Source organism: Squalius cephalus (assembly GCF_949319135.1).
Source record: "Squalius cephalus genome assembly, chromosome: 17".
In the NCBI taxonomy this organism is placed as follows: Eukaryota; Metazoa; Chordata; class Actinopteri; order Cypriniformes; family Leuciscidae; genus Squalius; species Squalius cephalus.
In genome coordinates, this window is record NC_137138.1 from 23,927,598 (window position 1) to 23,950,770 (window position 23,173).

Here is a 23,173-nt window from a genome sequence, read left to right on the forward strand (position 1 = left end):
ATCTGCTAAGGGTAATTAAATGTAACAAATCATGTAAAAATGTGTCATCTTTTATTGGAAAATTAGCTAACTTTAATAATTTGATAATTGCCTTAATCTTTTAAACAACTGAGAAGATGGTATTAAAATGACATTTTATAAAAATCACCTGTCAAGTTTATAATATATATTACATAAGCATCAGAGAGTCAAATTGAATGACTCCAGGTCTAGATTACTCATTTAACAGTTCATCTATTGCCAAAATTATGGAAAAAAAGATCAGTCAAGAATAGAAAATTACTTCAAATATTCAAATCAAAAATGTCAAAATCGGAATTCTAATCAGAATACTAACTCAGCGAAGTTTTTCAGTTCTATTGGCGTTTATTCTCTTTAGTATTTCTTGATCATTCCGATTTAATTTCAGTTGAAGAACACATTTATACTCATGTGCGTTATGTATTCTGTATGTTATCGTCTCTGACAGACGCCGCTCCGACCGCCATTTTCTCCCTCTTTCGGAAAGTGACGTCAAAACATCCGGTAGTGTGGGTTTTGCAGGAAATGCTTGAACTCGCTGGACCTCTGCTTCTCATAAATACTGCAGTGTATTGTGCACATTATATATTTTGGCAGACATCAATGTTGCGATATTCAAATAATGTGGATCTGAAAACAGATGATAATAATTATTTATTTCTTAACCGGCAAAGTGCTCTCTAATTCGGTGAAGTGATTGATGCCCATGAGCGTGTTAATGTTTTTAGTTCTAATATTACAACCGACAGCCAGTTTGTGATGGACGTAATGACGTGCGTAAGGGCTGAACTAAATTTGATTTATGAGTAATTATAAAACGTGCTGGAGACGTTCAAAATGCTTTTTACGTAGTTCATTATACAAGTTTATTTTGTGGCTTAAATAAATTACATGTTACTCAGAGATTGACATTTGACGTTTGGGATGCACAAAGTTGTTTTCATTGTCTCTTATAACAAAAATATTTTATTTAAACCCATCCATTATTACCTTAGCAGATTTTGACTGATGTAGTGTATATAGCTGTTGTACATTTCGGCACCTCTCTCTAAGAGGCAGAGACATCCTGCAGTGTTGCAATGTTTCCATGACAGTCAATCGTTCCTGGCCACGGTGGCATAATCTATCCAAACAGCTCCATTCCGAAAAGGTTGAGAGTTATCGATCCCGGCCACGTGTCATATTTCAACTCCAAGAACGATGTTTTTAATTGACATGGATCTGCTGTTATGGATTATAGGCTAGAGAAAGAAACTGTGGAGGTGCACACCTGGCTCTGATGTCAAGCTTGTATGACTCTCCATTCGTCTGCTCCTTTAATCCCTGCCTTCTTGTTAGCCTTAATCAGATTCAATGTTTTTAATGGAACATATGCAAATTATTCTGTTTTTATCTTATTTCCACTGATCAAATAGTCCACCGCAGCGATTGTGTTTCAAACACTCATCTCAATCCCACCCCTAAAAACATCACTAATCATAAATGAAGTACTTTGACTACTTTACATAAAGCCAGTTAGGGAGGAGAGAGGCTAATCAAGAGTAGATCAAACGACTCGTCTTTAATTGAAGTGCAAAAACGGACCCTCTTTCTTTTTTTCGTTACCTAGGGCTAATTCAGGCAGCGGCTCTCGGGGCTCTATCGAGAGGCCTGCTTCTTTTCCAACTCCCAGAAGTCCACGCAGCTATGGACAACAGATGAAGTGCAGTGGTCGCTGTGGGAAATGTAGTCTGTTACTTGACGGTACGTGACTAATTAGGTCAGTTCCTCTGGCAGCTGCAGGTGAGAGGTGCTTGCTCATGTTTGCTGCGTGTTGAACACCTCCGGGACAGTGGAGCTTCAGAACCGTAGGTTTTTATGGATTGCTGGGGTGAAATGAGTTTCAGGCTTTTAAAGAGCAAGGCCCATGTGTACATTTAGAAAAACTCTCATCTTCAAAGAATAAGTTTGATTACCACAACCTCAATCAGGGAAAGATTTCATGAAAGTCATTATCATAAAGAACCAGTCCTAAAGATCAACTAATGTTTGTACCATTCAAACTACAGGTTAACCGATATGGTTTTGCAATGTCTGATGTCAGTATTTTTATCTAGACAGAGGGGTGTATAATATAATATAATACGGAAATAACTAACATTTAAAGATAGAAATTGATAGTTTTATTCTGCAAGGATGCATTAAATTCAGCAAAAGTGACAGTAAAGACTTTACAGTGTTCCCAAAAAACAAAAAGGGGGGTATCAAGCGTTCCACAAACATATTACACAGGACAATTATAATAAGAAATGTTCCTTGAGCACCAAACCAGCATTTTAGAATGATTTCTGAAGGATCATGTGACACTGAAGACTGGAGAATATATTCAAATAGAAAATGTATTTTAATTGTAATAATATTTCACAACATTACTGTTTTTATTGTGCAGCCTTGCTGACCGTTTAGACATTTCAAAAACAGCTCTGAAAAAAAACTGAGGCAAACCAGGCAAATGTTTCCATCCTAATTTTATTAATCAAAGAAAAGAAAAAAAAAACCTACCAAGATGTCCATAGGGGTGTTTTTATTCATTGTGGCATGTGCAAGGCTGTGATAAATGTCTGTTGCCATTTTAAAACAAGATTCAACATCATTGATAGCTGCCGATTTGTGATTACGTTACCTACGGAGTCGCTAGAAATGTTTAAAAATAGATTTGAAGAGGCAGCGTTTTATTTTCAATCGATAAGTGTCATTTTTCATTGTTGTATTTACAAGCATGCTCGCTCTGAATGTGCAGAAGGGTACTTCTCATCTCTTTTGTGTCACTAAAAATGTATCCACGTAATAACAACGTCAGGATAGCAAACGCTAAAGCATTTACAAGTCTTTATAAACGGGTAAAAAACAGATGGGGGAGTACTGTAATACTGTGTTTATAGCAACATCAAATGAGCACTTTTTTTTTTTACTTTTTAAGTTGCAATAGAGAAAACATTTTCATGGGGCAAAGAAAGACGGCAAAGACGTACAAAGAATGTTGTTTCAAGATCACTTACGCATCCTTTTCAAATGCTGATTAAAATACAATGGAAAACAACAAACCAGATAATAAAATAACACCAGAATAATAAACTTAAGGCAGGGAAACGACAACATGGGAAAAATATTTGTACACTTTCAACAAAAAAAAATAATACAACAAATTAGAAAGAAAAATGTTGATATAGAATCCCTTTCTTGAAAGGCAAAACAACAATTGTAGACAATGTTTATTAAAGAAGCACACGTGTCTTATTTGGAGTCTGTCAGCAAAATATTTGTCTAATTTGTCCCTTCATGTAGAGATGCTGTGGACAAAGTTCTCTACAGACTCGTCAAGACAGTTTGTGCTGTTCAGAATCACTGGTGCACAGAATCATGGGGGATCAGCAGATAACACTCAATAATAATAATAATAATAATAATAATAATAAACTGGAGATAGGTTTCAGAGGAGGGTGTTGTGTGCTTCACATAAGGAAAGGTAATTCATCAGGTAATGAGATTTTAATCCAGAAAAAAAATGTTTTGCTTTTAAATCTCCAAAAAGTGAGGGATGTAGAAGTAGTCAAAACAAGAGAGAAATACTTTTTTTACAATCGGTGTGTGTGGTGTTGAAAGGTCAGCAACAAGCAGTGCTCCAGAAACACACACTAGTCTCATGAGGACCCAAACGCACTGCACCTCCACACACACACACACACACACACACACACACACACACACACACACACACACACACACATACATGTACATACACACTCAAGTCCTGTACAAGGGTTTCAGGTGACTGGTCACCCATACCACTTTTCCACCGGAAAAAAGCCCCATGAACCCCTCTCTGCATCGCCCCATCCATCTCTGGGTGGAGACGTCTGTCGTGGTTGAGGGACTAAAGATACAAAGCTTCAGTACATGATGGGTGGTTTGGAGTAGGGTCTGTTTTCTGTAATGAAGGGGAAAGAGCAGTGAATTACAGTGATTTGATATATATTTCAGTCATGACAACTCCAAGTAGTTTTGGCATGTTAATGAATATGGCAATGCTAATGTCTTGGCATACTAGATCTGCTATGCATGCTGCTGCTTACTACTACAGAGTAAGTAGTACTGCCATTAGATACACAGACATGCCTCTGTAAGCGATCTAGACAGGTGGAGCTGGGGGAGGTGGAGGGTTTCCAGAGGTATTCTGATCCTAGCTTAGAGCGAACAATGAATCAGACGATTTAAATGTTGAGCAAGCAATCTCATTGGCTGCAGAATCAGCAAAGGCCAATCAGCTTGTTCCACGCGGTTGTGGTAGCTTGCAGATAGGACCTATCTATCAACCTGCGCCATCTATAGTTTTTAATGACTGAACTATATTACTAGGTCCAATAGGATTTTAGAGCTGTATCTATTAAAAACCAATAACATAAACACACGATTTTAGCACAACTGTTAAAATGAATATTCCACCACCCCCAAGAGAATCAAAAGAATCATAATTAAAAAAGGAACAAACACAATGTCTTTCAACAGCAAAATTTAACAAGTTTTCTGAATGAATGATGTTTGCAGTGGCCGTAAAGCACTAGATCAGAGAGAAACAGCTGGTGGTTGAGGGGCAGGAGTGCTGCAGATGCATGTTAATCGAAGAGCTCGCAGCGCACCGTCACACAGGAAGCAGTTCATTAGGACTCGAGTGCTTTTACATGTTCAACATGCTCGTTTCTGCAAGCACCAACAGATGAGCTAATATGTATGCAGGATGGAAACAAAACAGCACAGTTGTCAAGGTACATGGACGACGAGCAAGCGTAAGAGAGGGAGAGCGAGATGTTAAACTGGGCATGTTTACACCCCTCACATAATCTACAGGCCACCCCAAATCTGTCCACTTTTTTAAAAAAGTGACATTTGTCCAGGGGTTATGTGAAAAAGATACATTGATTGGTGACATTTTCCACAAATTGGGGTTTCCACAGAAGTCTTCACATTCTTGACCGTATTCAAAAAGTATTCAGAGTAAAAATGAAATATATTAGAAATTATTCAATTCTATTAGTTTAATTACAAAATTGAATTGCCAACATTTTTTTGTATCTCTGTATGTCAAATTTGTTTAATGCATGATTTTACCTCCATTAGAGATACAAAAGTAACATTCTTTGAATTGGGACACTGGGTGAGTGACTACATTTGAGCCCTTTCTACAAATTACCTTGACGGGAATTTCACACAAATTATTGCATTTAATGCCTTTGTCAAGCTTTGTCAAACACTGTTACTTGCTACAGTTATTGTAAGAAAATTGTGTGCCTGTTGTTTAATAATAACAATAAAAAATAAATAATTTTCATCCATTTGACAAGGTTGTCAGATGGAACTGACAAGCAGTTACTGGCCAATAATCTCAATCTCATCATGGCCAAATATTTTATCTGTGTATATTACTATAAAATAAGAATCAAACAAATTAAGGTTTTTAAACTGTGAGATCCCATATTTTGGTAACAGGGTTTCAACTATAAAACAGCTAATATAACATTTTAATCCCTAGAAGTTGACAGTCAAAAGTTTTTAAAGTTTAAGCACTGATTTTCACTGATTGTTTGTTGAAAGAATTTCAGGCCCTGTTTTTTGTACGCCATTCGTGGAAAGTGCCGATTAAACTGTGAATTGAAGTACTTTCTCATGTTCAACCCTCTTTGTTCTTAAGCATACATGGAGCATGAATACTAAATGTGCTCTGTAAACATTACATATGACATTCATATAATATATGAACCATTTGCAATGTTTGAATGCCACATTGAGGCCTGCTGGTGCTAAAGGGAGGGAGAGACGCTGGAAGAGATAAATAGAAGGCGGGTATTTCACTTGCTCTGAAATATGAGTTACGAGTAATATCCTGAAGTGCAATTAATTGAGTCCTATGGCTGACAGCAGACTAAATCTGCCATGATGAAGCTGTACCCAGGAGACACCGGAGCAAATAGTTCATACACTTAATACAGAGACCTGACAGAGCAGGACACTATCTGTTTTGTTAAGCGGGATTCAATGCTTTAAGAATATTAATTTCTCTTTTGTGAATGTTGGGTGCTTTTTATTTTATTTAAATTTTTTATTTTATGAGCTCATATTATTTGTACAAATATTTGTAATGAACTTGTGAAAGCAAGTTTTTATTTTTTTCTAAATAAGGCACATTTTATATTGAGCATTGAAAAGTATGTTATTCCACATTTGGACAAGATGTGCTCCTCAATGTGCAAACCATTTAGGTGTTGTAGCCCTAACCTAAAACATCCAAATATTTAAAGTCGTATTCAAGGCAGCCGTTTAAATATTACATTCTCCTCCTTATATCGGTATTTCAGTAAATGAGTAACTGTTTCCAGCGATGAGGTCAACCCTATGCATCTTTGGCTCTTTTGCCCCACATGTAGAATACTGTAACTAGATGGATGGGGAGGTGAGGGTGGTCCTCCTCTGGGACCTCCTCCTCACCAACACACTCCATATTTAACACTGCTCCCCTTCCTATAACCACGGTCTCATTTATTCTCTCGAAACACAAACCACTGCCTCATCCTTGATTATTCACTCTCGTTATATCACTGCACGATACCAATTATCGGGTTGAAGAAAATGTACCACTGGATATGATTGGTATATTGAAGTACAGTGTGTTCAGACAGACCCATACAAAATCTGCACACTTTCCACGCTGATTGTTGGAACATGTACGGAACTCTCTGAAATGACGTCCGTTGAGTGTGACTGCAATGTTTTGAGTTCAGTTTGCTCCTTAATTACATTTTCACCTCACCTCCCTTCTTCACTCGCTCTCTCCCTCCACCACTCCACACTTCTCTTAATCGGCTTGTAAAATGATGTCACCTTCCTTTGTGTTCAGCAGTTTTCTGTTAGCGCCACTTGTCTTGATTAATCAAAAAAGGCACGGGTCATCGTAATGGCCCAACATAGAGGTGGAACCTGAGAAAGCGCAAAAAGCTTTTAGCCCGACGAGTGGGATCTCGGCAAGGACAATCAAACCTAATGAAATCAGCTGTCACTGCTAAGCTTGCAAAACTGTGAAGTCCGACTTGGGAGAGAAGCACGGGCTAATTAGATTTTTGCCGGCTGTAATGGATAAATGTGGTGAGGTTCGGGAGCTCGGGGAGGGGTGGAGCGGACAACAGACTTCATACACAAACTCCCCAGGTGGGGCGGCTGCCAGACTTTGTAAGCTGATTGCACAGACACCTTTCCTCTTTCAGCTTGATAGAACTTCTAGATAAAGAAGTGTAGAGATAAAGTGATGATCCGTGCATCCGAGAGAGGACGGGATCATTATGATCTTGGATTTTTTTTCTTCCTGAACAAAGCAAAGCATTCCTTAGCCAACTGATCGGATAGTTTGTTACTATTAGTTTGTTGTTTACACTGAATAAGTAATCTACGGCCATGACATGATTTTTATGGCTGAATATTTCCCTTCATATTGCAAAATTAAAACATTAAAACATGCATTTGTGGATCAATAGTTCAAAGCTTGCTCAACAGAAGAATATATGATTAATTTTACAGCCCTAAACTGAATTATTATAGCAACTATATTGAAGATGTTTTTTTCCCTTTAAGATAAGATATTAAAGTGTAATGCAAGGCTGTTTTTTTCTGTTGTAGTGTGCTGATCACTGCTCATGAAGTGCAGAACAGCCTAAAACTGTGTCAGAACGATTACGGCCCCATCGTAGAGCGCCTAATTTGCACCTCGTATTAGCCTCTGCATTATGGGGGAAAGGTCTGATCTTCCCGTTTCCTGGTTCTGCTCATTGCTCTAAAGGTCAGGGGCGTTGTGACGGAGCTCTAACAGTAATCCCTGCTGTAACACTCGCATTAGTGACGCCTCAACTCAAGGCACAGGCCGGTAAAGCAGGCTATATGGAATTCTACTGGAAGCAGGCCTCCACACTGCAACTAAAATGGTCACAAATGCGACAAAATATTGCGAAAGTAGTTTATAACATTTCAGTTGTCTCATTTAAAAGGAGTTAGGAACTGGAATTTATAATTAAAGATGCATATTAATAACAGAGTTTTGTTGTAACAAATGGTATTCATTCACTGATCTATATAAATGACTGGATTGCTCATGACATCTTAAAAAGTGAAGCCACGGCGCCGCCATATTGGTATTCCCTCACATTCTATTCAATCAATAGGAAATCATCTGATTTTAATGAGGAAACATTACCTAACGAGTCAGCGTTTTTATATCTGAAGTCGCAACACAAACGTCCTAAACATTTAAATGGTTATCTGTTTAAAGTTGGGAATTTCCCCGGCTTAAGTTATGTTCATCATTACAGTCGCGAAATATCAAAACAGCTGACGGACAAGACACCTCAGCATTTGTATTACAATTGTCAAAATGATTGTTACAGATTTATGCTTTGTAAGGCACGAAAATACAATTTTATTTGTCATGTACTGTTATTCACTGTAGTTATTTAATTATATTGTGTTATATAGGCCTAATACTGTTTTTATTTGTACAGTAACACACTGTACAGTAAATTACAGTTTTTTATTAACAGCATGCATTTCGAAGCAGTAAAGATAATGACTTAAATGTTGGTTAAATAAATAACTAGCTTAATTTACACAAATAACACTTAATTTATATGCAAACTGAACGCAATGAGCAATCCAGTAATTTATACAGATCAGTGGGTCTGACTGAAAAAAAAAAATATTACAATGCTTTTGCGTTCTCTGACAAAGGTTTCGCATTTCCTAGAGAAACTTTGTGTTCACTCACATGTCTATTTAGGGGCTCCATAATGTTGAGTTCATTGCAAAGGAAACTTTAGGACTCAGCCCACCCCTCTCTCCAAACCGCCAGAAATATTCTTACAAAAAAAGGGACCTTTATATTGGCTCCCTTAGTCAATTTTTAGGCCTGATTGTGTTTAAAAGTGCAGCATCTCTGTAAGATTTCAAGATCAGTGCTTTTCAGTTGGTGGGTCGCCATTGTTACTTTTGTACAATAAAAAAATACAGGGTTGTGTGTGCAAAACAACTGATCTAGTTTCAAGACCGTTTTCTCGAGTCATGAGTTACTTGATGTCTCACAAGATTTGACAACAGCATGCTCTATTCTGTCTCCAGATGTCGGCCAACAAAATAACAATTGATGTATTTCTCAGTCTAGTCTAAGGCTGCCTTGTCTTTGATCTGCAGGTTTTGTAGATCTGACCTGGAGTTGAAAGTTACAGACTTTGAAACATGAGATGGGCCACAGATTTAGGGTGAAGTAGTGTCTGATTCAACCTCGAGAAACCTACAATCACCCGGGGATGACCCCTTTACACTGCGAATGAACCCTGGTGCCGCCCCAAAGAAGAAGAAAAAAAAAAATCATCTACTCTGCAAACGCTTCAGCAGTGCTCTGTTACAGAGCCGCTGTCAAAGCCAGAAGAAAAATTGAAGTCTCTTTATTTGCAGACTGTGAAATTGGCTATATAGGGGAAAAACATTTTGCTCATTTTCAGCGGAGCACTTTGCAGCCCATTTCCACTGCATCTTCTGTAAACATATGTATTTATTCACCTTCCCCCAGACCCACATTTCAATAAGATGTACGGCAGCGGGTCTTTAATTCGCCGTCAGACGTGTTGATAATAGGTCCCATTTATCAAACACAACTTTTGGCCAGATTTGGGAGGCTAGCTTGGAGGGAAGGAGGGAAAGACAGATGGAACAGGGAGAAGAATGAAACTGTATGAGTGTGTGCAGAAGCGCTGTAAAGCGCAAATAGATCTCGGGGAACGGAAGCATGAAAGGCACATGAAAACATCAGTTTGTAATCTCACTCCTGAAAGAGTTGGACATCTTCAAAGGGACCCAATGAGATGTAAGGCAAGTTCAGGGATTTACTCTGGTAGTTTTGCTGGGATTCGGCCCCAGGAGACAGGGGGGCCTCTGGACCATATGTACAGCACATGGCCGGTTGCATCTTCCCAGCTGTGGCCATTTTTACTTTTCATTCAAATGCCGAATGACTCATGTCAGGTCTTTATTTCGAGTTTTGTAGTTATACATGTAGTTTAAATACAGTATGTGTAACTTCTTACCTTGTACAGCTGAGTTCTCCTGCTGGTTGCCATTATGTTCAGACTTCACCTCTGGTATCACTGCCTCTAAAACCAAATAATTCACACAATTAGAGCTCTCGCTACACGTACTTTATCCATTGTCTCAAATAAATATATTTACAAACATTACATAATTAATCATTTTTGATGGAGTTGCACCATCTGACATTTTACAACCTGATAGATTTATTTAGATAGAAATATTTTCTGTTTTATTTTTTTCTGCATGTTTCTGTACATTGGTTGTACCACATGACTTTGATTTGGTGTTCAAAATTTCAAATATTTATAAGCTTCACAGCTATTTTTTACTAAGATTTTTTTTTAATCTTTACTTTATGCTCCCCAATAATATAAACATGAATTTTGAAAATTGTAAAGCACCTATTTATACATTTAAAAGTGGGGCATCATGTCATTGGACTTAAAGTAAACATGAAAAAGCGTTGGCGACCCATTTTAATTCTGTAATACTATATATTGAGTTAAACCTGATATTCAGCAAGAACAAAATGTAGGTTGATTTTATCCATTAGGAATTAATTATATGGTAAAAGAAATCAGAGGTGGAAAAAGTTAAATATTAAAAATGCAGTACTATTCAAGTTTTGGGTGACTTTTTTTGTGTGAAACAAATTATACTGTTATTCAGCAAGGTCGCATTAAATTGATCAAAATTGACAGTAAACACATTTATAATGTTAAAAAAGATTTCTTTTAAACCATTTCAGGGTTTCTACAAAATATTAAGCAGCACAACTGTTTTCAACATTTATAATAATAAGAAACGTTTCTTGAGCATCAAATCAGCATATTAGAATGATTTCTGAAGGATCATGTGACACTGAAGACTGGAGTAATGATGCTGAAAACTCTGCTTTGATCACAGGAATAAATTAATTTCCATTTCAAAGAGAATTCAATATTCAAATAAAGTTATTTTAGATTGTATTAATACATCACAATATTACTATCTTTACTGTTTTTTTTTTGTTTGTTTTTTTTAATCAAATAAATGCAGCCTTGGTGAGCATAGACTTTTTAAAAACCTTACCAAGCCCTAACCTTTGAATGGTAGTGTGTATTAGTAAATATATCTGCATTTGGAAATAATCTCCACAACAAAGGCAGCGTCGCACAGATAAACAAACGAGGAAGTAGCGTTATCTGAGGAGAGATGTGACGTAACAGCAGACGTACACAATAGGATCTTTTTCTAGCATTGCCCGCAGATGAAAGGCAAAAACAAAAGGCATTTCTCCTAATGAATTCCCGTCTAATCAGCCTTGGCCTAATAATTGCCCCAGCACTCAAGAAAATACTTGCAGATGTCTTGAAAATGTTTTGTTTTTTTCTCGATTCAAATTCTGCTTCTGTTAAGATATTCACAATTAAACAAGTGTAATCAAAACAACAGCAAGCGATTAGGAAAATGGTTTGGCCTCGATAAGTGCGCGCATTTAAAGCGTTTATGATAAACATCAGACTCCATTTCCTCAGCTGAGATTATGACGCTAATGCATCGCTAATAGTTATGACTGAGACGGAAATACCAATATCAGCACCAATTAACAAAATATGAGAAAGAACATAAGGTCGAATGAAATATTGATGGACAAACAGATAAAAGATCTGAATAGGCAGATCTTTAAAGATAGTGTGAGAGAGTATCACAGGATAGACTGTAAAGAGGCCTATGTCTGTGTATGTTACACCATGTCCAAACAAGGTGTGACACAAGTTTCCAGTGTTATATTCTGTTGTCAATGAAAGCAACATAATCACAGCCAAATATAACACGTGATTTTTAAGAAAATGTACTGAACAATTGACCACCCCCTTTTTCAGTGATTCTGGAAGTATTCATTAATTTCTCCATACATATTTAAAAAAAAAAAAAAAAAAATATCCTCAAGAACTGTTATAAGCAAACCAAACCAAAAAGCATATTATAAGAAAATATGAAGAAAAAAAAAAGAATGGTAGAAAACAGGGCTTGATATTAACTTTAATGCTCACCAGCCACTAAGACTAGTAGTTTTCCAAAGTTACTAGCCACTCAGCATTTTCACTGTCCACGATTTTGACAATCATACCATGAGAAGAAACTGCCATAAAGATATTTGTAATATAATCTCATAATTTGGCAGCAGGTGTATTAGGCTGCTGTCACTTTAAGACCTGATGCACGGATCCATTATACTGTTACACATGCGTTTTCTTTCTCAACTGTTTACTAGGGGTGTAAATCGGACAGTTAACCATGATGCGATACGATATCGATTCTCTCAGCCAGCGATACGATATTTGCCGATACCACAAAAAATTATACGATACGATTACGATTCGATTCAGGGCTATATCAATCGATTAATCGATATTTAGATATTATGTGCCAAGTGTACACAACCAGTTACGTTTATTAACTCACACTAATACATGCAAAAATATATAACATTAAAGTTTAATTAAACTCTTTGAAAATTGCACACCCTCTCCCAATTGGGACATTTACAAGTTGTTTGTTACAAGTTTAAAAAAAAACATGATATATGAAAATGAACAAGAACGGAGTTATCTGTTTTTGCAAATTAACTCTATAACAGAAGAGTTCATTTGCAAAAACAGATAACTCCGTTCTTGTTCATTTTCATATATCATGTTTTTTTATATTGTGCATTTGAATATCAATCAAACTGCAGCTGGGTTGTTTTGATTAAGTAATAATAACAAAAAAAAAATACAGGTAACTTATAAAATTTCATTGAAAGTATTTCTATATATATATATATATATATATATATATATATATATATATTTATATTTATATTTATATTTATATTTATATATATATATATATATATATATATATATATATATATATATTTATATATTTATTTATTTATTTTGTGGCAAAAGCAGATAACTCCACATTTCATGTTTCAGAGTTAAACAAAGCCAAGTAATTGCTATGATACATAATAAAACACTTGGTTAATCTTTGTAACGTTAATCTTCTCAGCTGACATAGACGCCTGACAAACTTTGTTGTTGTGATTAACGTTCACGCAATGCAGAGAGCTTTTCCCTCACCACTAACGTGCTGTTTTAGCAAGATTCCGTGAAAAAGTTTCTGCTTTTATTTTCCTTTTACACCCCGAAGAAGATATCAAGTTCGCTGAAATCCATCCTCGATCACTTTTAGTCAGCTTTGACGAAACTCCTCTCAGCTAGCGCGTCTTTTCAAAGTGACAAGCAAGCAGCCTTGTCACCTGACCTGAATACTGCGCACTGATTCGCTAAAACAGACTTTTCGGGGCTTGTCGTTTCTGCTGTAAAACATGAACTTGCGATGCCTTGACAGTGGAAAATACCGGCTTTTGTGACAAAGGGTTCAGTCAATCTTGTCAGGCGTCTATTTCAGCTGAGAAAAGTTACGTGAGGATGTGGAGTGTGTCAAAATAAAGGTACCGTATATTGATATTTTATGTGTGGTATCGATGCATCGTATCGTTAGACGTTTGATCGATGCATCGATCAATATCGATGTATTGTTACACCCCTACTGTTTACGTTCACTTAAAACATAACTGACTGTGTTTACATGAATACTCGCCAAGTGTAGACATTTATGCGCAATAAGCAGCGAAAAAGAACTCAATTTAGTACTGAGAGGAGGCTTTATGTGCGTGCACTTTGGGTGGGAGCACAAAATCTGCAGGAATGAGTAAAATTATGCGCACCACGCGCAATCCTACACCGAAATCCAAGCCCTGTAACAGAAACAATATTCATCCGGAGCAAATGAAAGGAGTGAGTGAGGGGAGGCGGGTTTGTGTGTAACTCGCTGTCGGAGAGAAGAGAGATGAGAAAGCGCAGCTGGTATCGTGCATATGTTCTGTGAAAAATGAGTAATGGAAGCATTTCAGATATTTCGATATCAATATGTATCGAAAAATCTATATTTTTGACAACATTACATTGCACTTAGTTTATTATTTCAGATGCATTTTTAAAAGACTGCAGTTGAAAAATGTGTATATTTTATATACAACATTTAACCTGCTAGTGGCTAGAAGGAGTGACTGTGTTACACGCCACTGCTGAAATCCATCCGCATTTGGTGGGGTGGTGGGTGTTAATGTCAAGCCCTGGTAGAAAACCTAAATTCTTATATGTGGGGTGGCTACTCAATCCATAAAGCATTGATGACTAAACTAAATCACAAACAACTTAAAAAAAAAATATTTTTAAAATATGTAAATTTATATAAGTGTAGGGAAACTGTCTCAAATTGACATTTGCAATGCTTCATGGGAGTGGGCGACCACTGCTGAGCTCTTTTGGCATGGTTCTCATCCATGATAACAGTGACTTCTTTGATTGGTGGATCTTTCTTTCAAGGTTATGTGTAGTATTTTTTTTTTTTTTTTTTTCACCTGGACAATTAAATACTGTCCAATATTCCAACAATATTCGTAATTTAATGTTATATTGTGAATATTGTAATAGGCCTATGTTAAAACCAAACAAGTGTTATAGCAAATATCATTGATTAACAATCTTTGAGATCACGGTAGAAAAAATTTAGACTTTTAGTTCAGGAATGTTTTTAACCTGTTGATCTCATAACTATATGGAGCTGGATTTTGGACCAGTGAGATTTCACTGTGGGCTTGTCATTTATTGTCAAATCAAAAAGCAGAAGCCCACCGTTGAGACTCATGCGGAGACTCTCAGGAGATGTGGCCTGTTTGAGAGCCTGTTCCACCTGCTCTCTCCTCTTGGACTCAAACTCCAGAGCCTCCTGCAGTTTCCTCTTTGCCTTCTTTTCCTTCTTCAGACGCTTCTGAATAGTGGCTGAGGGAGACAAGAAAGAGGTTTGAACAAACATTCAAACGTAAAACACTTCGCTCGTTCAGCATGGCGTCTGAAAACACACGGAGACGCCAGCGCAGACTCGCATTCACACATTAGAGACTTGAAAGTGCTCATTAGCACTAGCAAAACAAAAACATATGGTGCGCTACGTGCAACAGCTTCCAGAAAGGATATGTAAAATTGCAAGGTTTTTAGATGTTCAAAGTAATAAACTAATGGAAATATGGCCTAGTTAGTGGTGTTTGCTAGGGCATCAGTAATAGTATTACTCATATTCACTAACCCTACACTCTTAAAAAATAAAAAAAATTCATAGTGATGCAATAGAACAACCATTTTTGGTTCACCAAAGAACCTTTCAGTTCTTAAAGGGATAGTTCACCCAAAAATGAAAATTCTGTCATTAATTACTCACCCTTTTTTGTTTTACAATCTATGAACTTTTTGAAGTGAGAAAGTGTCAGTTTCGTAGCTGTCAATGGAGGGACAGAAAGCTCTCAGATTTCATCAAAAAGATCTTCATTTGTGTTCCAAAGATGAATGAAAGTCTTACGGCTTTGGAACGACACGAGGGTGAGTAATTAATGACAGAATTCCCTTTAAAATAACCTTCTTTTTTTTTTGTCTTGGTGTGAATAACATTTTAATAATCTGAAGAACTGGGTTTCAAGGTTCTTCATGGAACCATTGATGCCAATAGTGAATCTTTATTTTTAAGAGTCTGAGTAATCTTACATGCACTACTAATAAAATAACAAGTTTAACCTACCAATTCACAACACAACAGCTGTACACACACCAAATGCCAACACATGTTCACACAGCACAATGTTTTCACACAACACAATCTCTGAATATGTGCAAACATAATCAACTCTGTGTATATGTGGATTCACAGCAATTAACAGCCTTTTGAAACACTCAGACTCTGGCAGAAGACCTTTAAACCAACTCCCGGCATGTTCGCTCGCTTACAGCGTTAAATGTATGTCCCTTCTTCCTCGCACCTCTAATTACTTGCCTTTGATTGGCCAAATCATCCACCATATAACAGTGCGCATTAAAATAACATGAAATGCTGTAACAGCCATGGCTAATAAATTATTGAGGTGTTTGTACATATTGTCAGAGTTGTTATCCAGCTGAATAATTGGCTTAATTTCTTGGCGCAAACGACAGGAGTTGAATTGGCAGTAAATCCACTAGTGACACGGTTTGGTTGCGATGTAAGGAGAGAATTGGCGGCACACACTCTGAGCTTTTTCTGAGTGTTCGCCATGCGTTAATGTGTTTACTAAAAGAAAATGATGATGATGATCGTAAGACCAACGCATTTCCATGACTTTTTTCAGTCATTAGTGAATACAGGATACGACTTCATTTAAAATTATTTCCTAAAATCATTTTAAAGATGATTTTACGCACTATTATTAATGAATACACACATAATTAATTAATACCATTTAATTATTATAAATATTTATTATAATTACATAACTTTATAAATATTTATTTATAAATAAGATATTTACTTAAAATAAGTCATATAACTATAGAAACTTCCATTCATTTTTTACGATTTCTATGACTGTGGGAACTCTGGACCTAAAATATAACTATTATATTAAGTAGTATATAGTGTAAAAAAAGATTTTTTTCAAAGTTTTAAATAAAACAAAGATTATTGGAGTGCGTTTCGCAAGAAAATGCTTTCTACTTCAAAATGTCACATTTAATTCAATGTTTTACTTGTCTCCTCTTTGTAATTAATTTAGTGAAAATTGTTACACCAAATTTATTTCAGCATATGACGATGATGGTTAAATTATGAAGCAGCCTAACGTCCTCCAGTTTAATCAGGTGTGTGTACGTACCTCGGCTGTGCAGTTCAGAGGTGAGCTGTCTCTCCAGACTCTCTCTCATCTCTCTTTCTCTGTACAGCTCCATCTTTAACTCCTTGCGTTCCTGTTGCACGTGTTTCTCCTGCACACGGGCATTATCCACAGCCACCTTCAGAAGCCCCTGAGCCGCCAACAGAACACAAGACACAGTCGATTTTAATACACAGATAAACATTCACAGTTGCCTTAAGCAACATGCATACTGTATATCCTATAAAGCAGTGGTTCTCAACCAGGGGGCCGGGGCCCATTAGGGGTCCTCAGCAAACTTCCAAAGGGGTTGTAGGATAACTTTATTGTAACAAAACTTCAAACAATCAAGATGTAAACTGAAATCATATTTCTTTTTTCTCTCCTTAATGTTGGTTTTACTGAAGAACATATTGTTTTATTAAACTTCTGGAATCACAAAATGAATTGTGGTCAATCAATCTACCCATATTGACTCTCCCAGTTTTTGTTAATCAGATTTTATACTTATATACACATCCATTAGCTTTTGAAGCTATACAAAGGATTTGTGTGAAAATTTAAATCATTCACTGGCAATCTTGTCAGACGTGGTTCAGTATGAACTGACTTAACTTTGGACTAAATAATTCCTTACAAACATACGCAAACAAAACACACATTGGATGTACCTGGATGTTAGTGAGCAATGTCTCCACTGAAGAGAGGCCATCTGCAAACAGGAAGGGGGCGGGGAAGCCTGGAGGAAGAGTCTGAGTGCCCAGAGGAAGCTTCTCGAACCCTGGCTTCTGCATGGGCAAAGCTAACTGAGCCTCATCTGGCAAAACACAGAACATAATGTGTTGTGAATAGTCACACCAGTGATTTTATGACTGTCAACATTAACATGTTAACACATGTACCCAATTAAATTGTATATTTTAATGCATGCATTAAAGCATTTACAAATTTAATTACATTTAATTTATTATTATTCAGTTTGGCATCATAACTGTTTTGCCGAATTTTTTGAGCAGGATGGCTAAAAGATGATATATATACTGTGTGTGTATATATATATATATATATATATATATATATATATATAATATATGATATCACAGTATTTAATTTAAAGCTGGTAAACAACAATTATAAATTAATACCCATTTATTTTACATAATATTTACTAAATTATAAATAAATTAGTTAAAAATGAACCATTATGAAAAAAAATATTGGAACATGATTTAAAAAAATAAACCTCTAAAATAAACAGATTTATTTTTTAAACAGCAACTTCTTGATTCTGTAATCTTATAGCATTTTTCAATAATAAAGAAATAGTTAAAAGTAAAGGAAGTAAACACTATAACAAATAAGTAATCTGGAAAAAGGCAAACATTATAAAACGTCTTTGTATATCATTTAATTTTTTTACCAATAAAAATGATTTATTAACAATAATTTATATACTGATGTGTACATTTTATCTATTTATCGGTTGACTACTACAATGTAAAAACTATTTTTTGAAGTTGTAAATAAAACAGACATTTAAGTAAGTTTTACAAGAAAATACAATTAATGTTCAAAATTTCACGTTTAATTCAGTGTTACTTGCCATTTCTTTGTTGTTGTTTGTGAAGCAATTTCTTAGTGAAAATTGTTTCTACACTGACACAAAACAAATCAGTTTACTGCAAAACCTATTGCAATGAAATTCATAGATTTTTAAAGTAAATTGTCATTTCTGTCACCAAGCAGAATTAAAAAGATTGTTTACGAACAGGTTTCTCAAATATTCCCCCCTCTCTACCATTGGCCAAACACACAGGTCCACCCCCAAACTCACACCAATGGTTGAGTTGTTGCTGTGTTGGTCAGATCCCTTAAACAAACAGAGCAATCTTTTAATGTTGCCACAGTTATAAAATCATCCTACAAATTGCCCACTTTTAGTCTCTGCATAACAAACTGGGATAGAAGAATGCACTTTAATCTCAAAAAATGATACTTCACCTTAAAGTGAGTTACATACAGCATACAAATTTGTTTCAAAGAGGATGAACTGGCTACGATCAAAGCAAGACTGTACACTCAGAACCAGTAAATGCGAATATCACTCAGCGGGGAAAATATAAACCGAGTGAGCACTTCGCCGTGTATTTCTGATGAAACAGAAAGCTCTAAACCTCCATATAGTTGTTAATCTCTTATTTTCACACACACAATCCATATTTTACCCACAAGCCCCAAAGGCAACCCCTCCCACCCACAGTGCCAGGCCACAAACTATAGCCCCACTGCACCAGCAATAACAGATAAAACTGGGGCTGAATAAGAAAGAGCGCGAGCAGTCATGATTCACCCCGGCTAATCTGGCCAGGGCCTCTCTCAGCGCACGTTGACACGGCCCATCCAGGGCTCCCTACGCAAGACAAATAGGACGGCTGGGGTGGGAATTGTGATGACAGTGTATCACGGGTCACATCGATTTCCCTGCCGCACGCTCTCCCGCGCCCCACCAGATAACCCTGCACTGCTTTCTGCCCATTGTTCATACCCCACCTGTCCCACCAGCTATAAATTTTCCCCCTTCCTTACTCGCCACTGCAAAGGGCATTAAAGAAGAGAGGAGCCGAGAGAAAGAGGGGAAGAATTCGCCCTCCTCCTCCTCTCCTTACAGGTTGACAGTGTGTGATTAAGTTTTGGTGCCGGCTGAAAGTGGCGAGCAGATGAAGGTCACGCAGATAGAGTGTGAAGAGGAAAGCGTGCGAGAGGAAGAAGGATAGGGTGAGAAAAGGGGTGAGCGGAAGGGGACGCTGGAGAGAGAGGTGTGAGGTGAACTGTGAGATAAAGCTGGAGGTGAAGACCGCAGAAATGTTTAAAAGCGCAAGAGGGTGTGTGTTTATCAGTCACAGCCGTGCATCTGTTCCCTGTGTTCAATTACAGACAATGTAGGCTTTAAAGTCAACATGACAATTTGGATTGTATGTTTCTGGTCTTATTGTGTACAATTCATCACTGCACATTATTCCAGAGAAAAATATGTCTTCATAATCATTCATTTAAACTAAAATGGCTGTAGTTTGTTCAGCTTGTCATGTGAGTCAATCTTGTTCACAACAAGGAGAGAAAGGAGGTGGATGAATTATTAATGTGTAAACATGTCTGATATATTAATTGTATATATGATCATTAAAATGACTTTAAGATGTTTTGGAAGCCTGCTTTACCCACTTTGTATCTATACATTGTTGGATATACTGTATAGTACATCCTACTTTCCCTGCATACATACAAAACACAAAGCGATGTATATCTGCTATATAGCAAATTTCGGCTGATTGTTTATATCATTGCAAAATGTAGCAAATGTAAATAGCACAGCTCTATATATAAAGTTGGATATATATTATATCCAGTACACTGGATATATTGAGTACACTCACATAAAGCGATATATACTGTATAGTAAATCTCAACTGCCTGGTTTTTATTTCGTCACAAAATGTAATTATATTATTGCTCATCCCTTTATATACATGTGCATATGTAAGTAATGTCCAACTTCATCTTCATACATACAGTACACTTGCGTAGAGCGATATATACAATTTAGCAAATCTCAACTGCTTGATTACTTGCATCATTTCAAAATCGAACTATATTATCGCACAGCTCTAATCTGCTAAGTGCGACTATATGGAATGAAGACATCAAGATATTATAAACATTACATCACAATTTTCTGTAAAGTTGCTTTGATACAATTTGAAAAAACTATTATGAAAAGTGACTTTGCTTTACTTGTCAGTAAAACTTTCAGTATTTTTTAACAAACCTTTCAGTGACTCATTCATAATTCACAAAAAAGACTGACTTGTTGCCACCTACTGGTGTAATGATGTAACTTGCAAAAAAAGGGTCACTGAACGAATCAGGGAACAAATCTTGAATTGAATGAAAAGATTTAAGTCAAAATCCTATCCTACATTCAGTTTTACTGAATAACATGGACTTTCAATGTTGTTTCATGAACGAGTTAAAATTCAACATCAACCTCTTTGTAGTTCTTCTTGGTAAGTAGATGACTGAAATTCAAGCTTAGGGAACTAAAAACTACACATCCCAGGTCAATGCGGCAGTAGAAAGGAGGTTAATGGCAGCAGGCTCTTGAAAGCCCTGCCCTCCTGCTGGCCCCTGCACACCTAATTGCAAGTCCCTTTTAAACGACAGATTTATCTTGCTGCGGCTGCTGATAGTGTTCACTTCAATTCATTTTATTCCATCCAGCAAAGAGGGTGGAAGAGCCCTCGGCCCATGACATTTACAAAGTGCCCCCGTTCTGTCTCCCCTCACTGTAATGTGCACGAGTAATGATACTGTGTGTGTGTGTGTGTGTGTGTGTTAGGCCAAGCACAATGGGATATGTTTGTTTGTACATAGTGTGCGTATGTTTGTTGGATAAAAATGTCTTTTTGGTTCCCAGCAGAAGACAATACTGAATCATTTTTTGCAAATGTAAATATTTTTAAAAGATGCTAGTAACACAAATAATACCTGTCCCACCGAACAAAACGCATCCATCCACTCAACCCTACGAAACACCGCCTGGCGAGAGTACAAAGTGAACAAACAGATAAATAAATAAACTAACAAAAAGAAGGGAAGTGCTTTTTTCTTTTAACTGACCACTGCAATTAATAATTCATCTATCAGACCTTTTATTTGCTGTCCACTAAAAATAAAGACAATATGAAGTTTCTGGAAAAAGCTTTCTTACCAGTCAAAAACAAAGAAACTCAAGTACCACCATGGCCGCCAGTGGAAAAACAATAAAAAAGAGGTACAAAAGCTTAGCTTTGAGATTTACACCAATTGGAAAGCTTGATTTAGCTTTCAAATATATTTTTTTTTCAAAGAAAATTATATATATAATACAATTTATAAAAAAATAATAGAATTTCTATACTCTTTCTTTTAACATTTATTTAGTGCGTCGACTTAGTCATCATCCATGTAAAGTGTTCTCGAATGTACGAGAACCTCATCAAATTTGAAAACGCTTTCTCCTCATGTCTCTTCCTCGAACTTTTCTTCTAAAGACGGTTTAAGCTTGACATAATGTCAGCCTTCCCAGAGACGGTAGATTCTGCCCCCCGTTCCATATGGATGAACAGATGCCGGGGACAGGAACGAGAGAAAGAAGACTCTCTCCCTCAGCGCCTTTAACCCCAGTGTGCTTTTCTTGCCCCCACATATTTGTTAGTTTTTATTTTGTACATGTGTCGGAGGGGGACGTCTCTTGAATATTCAAAGGGATCCAATTAGGGGGTAATTTAGTGCGCATCTACGGCACAGTGTTTTTGTCAGGTACGCGCACATGATCGCACCCGCGCGCACACACTAATATAGGTTTGTTTACACACAGATTTACATATGAAGATCAAGGCACACAGCTAATCACCATAATTGCCAGAGTAAATGTTAAAAAACAGCTAATTATTTGAGGTTGTTTTGAACTGTGAGGTCCTTTTTAGCACTATATTAATAATGTCATGAGAGAGGAAATTAGTGACAAGTGTATATAATGGTGCATTCTGAGCAAAAAGTTGTAGCTGCTGACTTTACTATTCGCTTTGCCTTGTTTTGATGAAATCAGGTTAGGATGAGGGCTGTTCGGGTGTCTTATATTTCACCCCTAAATCAAAAACAAAAATAAGCCTTTTAGTACCATTAAAGACTGTAGTGAATAGTGATGTTAATTTTAATGGCAATTAAGCACATTTACTCAATTCGTAATACTGTATTGTTTTCCGAATGTTTTCATTTTATTATTATTATTGATGTAAATCCCACTATTCTCAATGGTGATCCTCATGAGATTAATGTAATTAGGTATAAAATATAAAGTAATATAAAAGGTAGTTAATCATTTAATATGTAATACAATGATTTTATTTTACATTTAAATTAACATAAATACTAATGTGATGTATAAATACTTTAACATTTGAATAATATATTATTATTACTATTTGCATTTTAAGGTTTAATTTACAATTTTTCTTTTTAATTTGGAATTTTTTTTTGCATCACTACAATGTGCTTTGGAGGGCAATATTTAATAAATAATGTGAGAATACAAAATATCTTAATTGTCCTAAAGTGAGCTTCATTATCATAATCGTTATCATTATAGCCTCATTATCAGTCAGTCTCATTTTTCGATCACACAAG

At 36.4% G+C, this 23,173-nt stretch overlaps 1 protein-coding gene across 2 annotated transcripts in view; it reads right to left on the reverse strand.

Annotated features, from left to right (window-relative positions):
• Positions 1–2,169: 2,169 nt before the first annotated feature.
• Positions 2,170–23,173, reverse strand: part of dacha (dachshund a) — a 159,805-nt gene continuing 138,801 nt past the window's right edge. For both annotated transcript variants that reach the window (XM_079898313.1, XM_079898312.1), the window contains 5 exons: positions 17,620–17,765; positions 16,952–17,099; positions 14,910–15,056; positions 10,176–10,241; positions 2,170–3,988 (listed from right to left, as the gene is read on the reverse strand). In XM_079898313.1, the coding sequence (XP_079754439.1) occupies positions 3,951–3,988; positions 10,176–10,241; positions 14,910–15,056; positions 16,952–17,099; positions 17,620–17,765 (545 nt within the window). In that variant the 3' untranslated portion in view covers positions 2,170–3,950. The remainder of the gene's footprint in view (positions 3,989–10,175; positions 10,242–14,909; positions 15,057–16,951; positions 17,100–17,619; positions 17,766–23,173) is intronic.